The sequence below is a fragment of the Arachis ipaensis genome, chromosome B06 (assembly GCF_000816755.2).
Source record: "Arachis ipaensis cultivar K30076 chromosome B06, Araip1.1, whole genome shotgun sequence".
NCBI lineage: Eukaryota > Viridiplantae > Streptophyta > Magnoliopsida > Fabales > Fabaceae > Arachis > Arachis ipaensis.
The window spans coordinates 92,590,107-92,597,404 of NC_029790.2; the positions used below are offsets into that span (position 1 = coordinate 92,590,107).

Below are 7,298 nucleotides of genomic sequence, written 5' to 3' on the forward strand. Positions count from 1 at the left end.
AGACAAAAGCTTTCACCTCTGAGTCATAGGAGATGGAGAGATTCATCTCAAGGGTCTATAGCTCAGTGGTAGAACATTTGACTGCAAATCAAGAGATCCCTGAGATACCTCAGGGGATACATTTTCCTCCACACAATTATTGGGAGCAACTAAGGGTGGAACATCAAGAGCACTCCATCATCCTTCATGAAATTAAAGAAGATCAAGGAGCAATGAGGGAGGAGCAACAAAGACAAGGAAGAGACATAGAAGAGCTCAAGGACATCATTGGAAAACGCCCCCATCACTAAGGTGGATTCATTCCTTGTTCTAAAATTTTCTGTTTTTCATTTTTATGTTAAATGTTTATCTATATTTGTGTCTTATTACATGATCATTAGTATTCAAGTGTCTATGCCTTAAAGTAGTGAATATGAATCCATCACCTCTCTTAAATGAAAAATGTTTTAAAAACAAAAGAACAAGAAGTACATGGTTTTGAATTCATCCATGAAACTAGCTTAATTATTTTGATGTGGTGAAAATACTTTTTGTTTTCTGAATGAATGCTTGAACAGTGCATATGTCTTTTGAAGTGTTATTTAAGAATGTTAAATATGTTGGCTCTTGAAAGAATGATGATAAGGAGAAATGTTATTTGATAATCTAAAAAATCATAAAAATGATTCTTGAAGCAAGAAAAAGCAGTGAATACAAAAAGCTTGCAGAAAAAAAAAGAAGAAAAATGGCAAAAAAAATAGAAAAAGAAAAGGCAAGTAGAAAAAGCCAAAAGCTCTTAAAACCAAAAGGCAAGAGCAAAAAGCCAATAACCCTTAAAACCAAAAGGCAAGGGTAAATAAAAAGGATCCCAAGGCTTTGAGCATCAGTGGATAGGAGGGCCTAAAGGAATAAAATCCTGGCCTAAGCGGCTAAACCAAGCTGTCCCTAACCATGTGCTTGTGGCGTGAAGGTGTCAAGTGAAAATTTGAGACTGAGCGGTTAAAGTCAAGGTCCAAAGCAAAAACAGAGTGTGCTTAAGAACCCTGGACACCTCTAATTGGGGACTTAAGCAAAGCTGAGTCACAATCTGAAAAGGTTCACCCAGTTATGTATCCGGTGGTAATTTATGTATCCGGTGGTAATACTGGAAAACAAAGTGCTTAGGGCCACGGCCAAGACTCATAAAGTAGTTGTGTTCAAGAATCAACATACTGAACTAGGAAAATCAATAACACTATCTGAACTCTGAGTTCCTATAGATGCCAATCATTCTGAACTTCAATGGATAAAGTGAGATGCCAAAACTATTCAAGAGGCAAAAAGCTACAAGTCCCGCTCATCTGATTGGAGCTATGTTTCATCGATAGTTTGGAATTTATAGTATATTCTCTTCTTTTTATCCTATTTGATTTTTAGTCGCTTGGGGACAAGCAACAATTTAAGTTTGGTGTTGTGATGAGCGGATAATTTATACGCTTTTTGGAATTGTTTTTAGTATGTTTTTAGTAGGATCTAGTTACTTTTAGGGATGTTTTTATTAGTTTTTATGTTAAATTCACATTTCTGGACTTTACTATGAGTTTGTGTGTTTTTCTGTGATTTCAGGTATTTTCTGGCTGAAATTGAGGGACTTGAGCAAATATCAGATTCAGAGGTTGAAGAAGGACTGCTGATGCTGTTGGATTCTGACCTCCCTGCACTCAAAGTGGATTTTCTAGAGCTACAGAACTCCAAATGGCGCGCTCTTAATGGCGTTGGAAAGTAGACATCCAGGGCTTTCCAGAAATATATAATAGTTCATACTTTGCACAAGTTTAGATGACGCAAAAGGGCGTTGAACGCCAGTTCTATGCTGCAGTCTGGAGTTAAACGCCAGAAACACGTCACAAACCAAACTTGAACGCCAAAAACACGTTACAACTTGGCGTTCAACTCCAAAAGAAGCCTCTGCATGTGTAAACTTCAAGCTCAGCCCAAGCACACACCAAGTGGGCCCCGGAAGTGGATTTATGCATCAATTACTTACTTCTGTAAACCCTAGTAGCTAGTCTAGTATATATAGAACTTTTTATCATTGTATTCAAAGTCTTGGTTACTCCGGTTCCCCTCTGGGGCCGAGACCAATGAACTCCATTATCACTTATGTATTTTCAACGGTAGAGTTTCTGCACTCCATAGACTAAGGTGTGGAGCTCTGCTGTTCCTCATGATTTAATGCAAAGTACTACTATCGCCATTGACAACGGTGATGCCTTACAGAAAGCTTGCCATGGAAAGGAGTAGGACTGGTTGGATGAAGACAGCAAGAAAGCAGAGGTTCAGAGGAACGAAAGCATCTCTATACGCTTATCTGAAATTCTCACCAATGAATTACATAAGTATTTCTATCTTTGATATCCGCCTGACTGAGATTTACAAGATAACCATAGCTTGCTTCATACCAACAATCTCCGTGGGATCGACCCTTACTCACGTAAGGTTTTATTACTTGGATGACCTAGTGCACTTGCTGGTTAGTTGTATCGAAGTTGTGACAAATTATGAATTAAGATTAGAGCACCAAGTTTTTGGAGCCATTACCAGGGATCACAATTTTGTGCACCAGTAATATTACCTCATTGACTTAGATGGCATTTATAGGCAGGCTTATAGCAATTCTGTCTCATCATCAGGTGTGCATCAGCACCGCAAGAGCTTAGAACGGATTGGGATATTAGTTGTTCTTATTTTTGTTGGAACTTGGAAATTTATTTAAATGACATATGTATATCAATTTTGTATTTATAATTTTTAATTTGTGTAGAATTGTGAACTTTTTTATTAATTAATTAACTTAGATTTATAATTTTATCTTATTAGTAATGGAGAAGTATTTCAAAAGAACCTCGTCATTGGAGATTGGATCTCAAAATAATTCATCGACCTCTTCTAATAAAAGGAGGTTTTTAGAATTCGAAGTAGAGAGTCTTATAGTAGATCCAGGACAACGACCAAAGATTTCAAGTTATCACCCAAATGACAGAGACAAAGTTAGATGTGCATATTTGCAAAAAGGTCCTTGTCAACCAAGGACTCATGATTTTCCACAAACTACTTATGGTTCTTCTTTTCGAAGATTTAATCCTAATTGGTTTGATGACTATGGCAACTGGTTAGAGTATAGTATATCAAAAGATGTTGTTTTTTGTCTTTGTTGTTATCTTATGAAACCCGAGACTGAAGGTGATGATGCTTTTGTAACTAATGGCTTTTCAAATTGGAAAAAAGGAGAGACTACAAATTCATGTTAGGATTCATGATAGCGCTCATAATCAGGCTTGGAGAAAATGTGAAGCACTTATGAGACCAAAACAACACATCACTGCTGCTATTGAAAAACAATCTGAGCAAGCTAAAAAGAATTATCAAATTCACTTGATAGCAACAATTGATTGTATTAGATTTCTTTTGCGACAAGGATTGGCCTTTCGTGGTAATGATGAGACGGGTGATTCTGTTAACCAAGGAAATTTTTTGGAACTTCTAAATTTTCTTGCGCAACATAATGAAGAGATTGATCGTGCTTTCAAAAATGCTCGTGGAAATCTTAAACTAATAGTACCCTCAATCCAAAAAGACATTGTAAGAGCTGCTACAAGGGAAACGACAAAAGTCATTGTTGATGATCTTGGTGATGAATTATTTGCTGTATTGGTTGATGAAGCCTGCGACATTTCCATTAAGGAGCAAATGTCAGTTTGCTTAAGGTATGTGAACAAAGAAGGACAAGTTAGGGAGCATTTTCTTGGTCTTGTTCATGTTTCTAATACTAATGCTTTATCTCTAAAATTAGCATTGGAGTCATTATTAGAAACATATAATTTAAGTTTATCAAGAGTACGTGGACAAGGATATGATGGTGCAAGTAACATGCAAGGAGAATTTAATGGTTTGAAAACTTTGATATTGAAAGAAAATTCTTATGCTTTCTATGTACATTGCTTTGCCCACCAACTTCAGTTAGCTCTTGTAACGGTTGCAAAAAAACAAGTTGAAATTGCTTTGCTTTTTAATTTGTTAACCAATTTGTGCAATGTTGTTGGAGCTTCGTGTAAACAAAGAGATATGCTTCGTGATAGTCAGATGACTAAGACAATTGAAGCATTAAATGATGCATGAAAAACTTGTCTCATAACCACTTTCCTTCGGCAAGTGTACCGAATTTGTCGTCAAGTAAAAACTCACAATAGAGTGAGGTCGAATCCCACAAGGATTGATTGATCAAGCAACTTTAATTAGAGGAATGTTCTAGTTGAGTGAATCAGAAATTGAGTTGAGAAGTGCAGAAAATTAAATGGCGGGAAAGTAAATGGCAGAAAGTAAATTGCAGAATCTTAAATGGGAATGGGAGAATTGCTCATAAATGTAAATGACAGAAAATAAAGAGAATGGGTAAGATCAGAAATGGGGAGTTCATTGGGCTTAGGAGATGTTGCATTCTTCGGATCAATCTCATTTTCATCTCTTCCTCAATCAATGCACTCATTGATCTCCTTGGCAATCTTAAGTGATTGAATTACAATTTCTTGTAATTCAATCTCTCAAATCTTGATCAATAGCCAATTCCTTGGTCAATTGCTCATGAGAAGAGATGAAGTATGGTCACTGATTATACCACATGCATTTCCCAAATCAAGCATTGAGAGGATTATAGTAACATATCCATCCAAACCCAATTTGGTCCAGCATGAGAAAGCATTTCTAGCTTGATCTCTTCATTCTCTTCCAAGGTTCATAAGAGATCCAAGTATGAATAGTTTTTTTTCCAAGATAACTACCCAATTGGATGAAGATCGAAAGCTTTCAAGTAAAATCAAGAGAAAAGATAGAAGAAGAATAATGAAAACTAGTATTGATCCATCAAATTACAACAGAGCTCCCTAACCCAATGAAAGGGGTTTAGTTGTTCATAGCTCTGGAAAATGAAAACAAAGATGGAGAATACATCATGAAAACTAGAAGTTCCGAGAAAGTAAATACAGAGAGTAGTTCTATGCCAAGAGGCTCCCTATAATTTTCAACTCCCCAAATAATTCAAAGCTACTCCTATATATACTACTCTTCTGTTCTTCTAGTTGATTCTTCAAGTCTTGGACCTTTGGATCTTGAGTTTGAAGCAGTTCTCTTCTTCATTGGGCTTAGCTTTTACTTGCAGAGAGAAAGTATGAAGTGGGTAGGGACTTTGGCTCAGGAAGTTAGTGGTGTTAACGTTCAGTGAAAATATGGGTTCGAGAACGTTGGTGATAATCACCTTTTTCACTAACGTTCCTCACCAAAGTTAAAAGCCACGTCAACCTCAACGTTAGTGGCACAAACGTTGCCACTAATGTTTCCACTATATCCTTCGCACACGTTATTGGGACTCAACTTTCCCAATAACGTTGAGAAGCCTCCCCCTTCCCTACGTTAGAGTCCACGTTGACTTAGTTAACGTGGCTCTTTTAACGTAGGCTTGCCATCCTTCGAGAATATTAGTGACACTTACCATTGTCACTAACGTTCCAAATTGTCCCTATTTTCCACGTTAGAGTCCACGTTAACTAGGTTAACGTGGCTTCTAACGTGGCCTTGCTAGCCATCTCCCACGTTAGTGACAAAGTTGCGTGTCACTAACGTTGGCTTCCTCCCTTTCTTCTTAACGTTAGAGGCCACGTTAACTAGGTTAACGGGGCTTCTAACGTGGCCTTGCTAGCCATCTCCCACGTTAGTGACAAAGTTGCGTGTCACTAACGTTGGCTTCCTCCCTTTCTTCTTAACGTTAGAGGCCACGTTAACTAGGTTAACGGGGCTTCTAACGTGGCCTTGCTAGCCATCTCCCACGTTAGTGACAAAGTTGCGTGTCACTAACGTTGTCGACCACTTTGCTTCTTCACGTTAGCTTCCACGTTAACTAGGTTAACGTGGGAGGTAACGTGGCTTAATGTGCTTTGGCCAACGTTAGTGACAATGTTGAGTGTCACTAACGTTGGCTTCCTCCCTTTCTTCTTAACGTTAGAGGCCACGTTAACTAAGTTAACGTGGACTCTAACGTGGCCACTCATGATTTTGGTCCAACGTTAGTGATAATGTTAAGTGTCACTAACGTTGGCTCCATTTCTTTACTTCCACGTTAGAGTTCACGTTAACTTAGTTAACGTGACTCTTAATGTGGGCAATGATGGCTTCGAGAACGTTATTGGCAATCACTTTTCTCATTAACTTTGCAAGTTACTCCCATTCCACGTTAGTGTTAACGTTAGTGTAACTAACGTAGCCACTAATGTGGTTCTTCTTTGCTTCCCTTGTCCTGAAATCAAACAATAAAGTGCATCAAAGTTCTAGTTCAAGTCATGGGAAATGAAACATCCAATTTGTCCTTAAATTCATGTAAAATCTTCATGAAATCATGTAAAGTGCACAACGGTTGCTTGAATCAAGATGTAAGTGAATATCTACCCAAAACTAGCTTATTTTCTATTCAGCTGATAATCCCGGGTTAGTTAACCCAAGTTACCAAGTGATAAGGCACCCCTAAGAGCTTATTCATCCAAGTAGATCTCTCACCCATGAACACCACAGACACATGTCTCAAGATTAAAACCATTGGTGCCTAGCCTTATTGCTTACCATTTTTCTTTTATTCCTCAACTTTTATTGTTCTTTCCCTTTTTCTTATTAGGATCTTCTTATTTATCTAGTCTCATGGGGTGTGTCTCAAGCATAGTATTCATGACAGATATTTGTCTTCCCACCTTATGGTTGAACCAACTTAGCTATCTTATGACTATACCATAAACTCAGGAACTTACTCCATAGTATGAACTCTTCTCTGGTCTTTAAAAACACTCATTCTCTTTTCATTTGATTCAAAAGGGACAAGCATACAAATAAGTAAAGTAAGGATGCAGTGACATAGAGACTAGCACACAGAGATCTTCTCGGAAAGAAACTTTAAAGATAGAATTTAAAAGAAAAATTCAAACTACGAGTAACTATTAATCAAAAGTGCATCCGGAATTCCAATTTTCAACAATTCTGAGTACAATGGTATTAAGTAACAATACAACCTTTGGGTGATAATTTCTAGTTGCCCTCTTTCTTTGTCACCATCCTAATCCTTGCTACCTCACTTCCTTGGGTGGAAGTGCACCATTCCCTCATAAGATTCCTGTAAAGTCATTTGAAGTTGCTTGTTTCCAAAGCACTTGAGAAATAGTTAGCTTGCATGTATGCTTGTGATTTCTGAACTTAATTTGGTGTGTGAACACCAAACTTAGTTCCGTGCCTAATACCAAACTTTG

At 37.6% G+C, this 7,298-nt stretch overlaps 1 protein-coding gene across 1 annotated transcript; it reads left to right on the plus strand.

Moving 5' to 3' along the window:
- On the plus strand, nt 3,223-4,137 carry LOC107647074 (zinc finger MYM-type protein 1-like). The gene has a single exon (XM_016351198.1). It carries the CDS (start codon nt 3,223-3,225, stop codon nt 4,135-4,137), a length of 915 nt encoding a protein of 304 aa, XP_016206684.1.

Excerpts from the sequence above, each read along its gene's own strand:
- LOC107647074 (XM_016351198.1), top strand. The coding sequence starts at position 3,223 with ATGGCTTTTCAAATTGGAAAAAAGGAGAGACTACAAATTCATGTTAGG.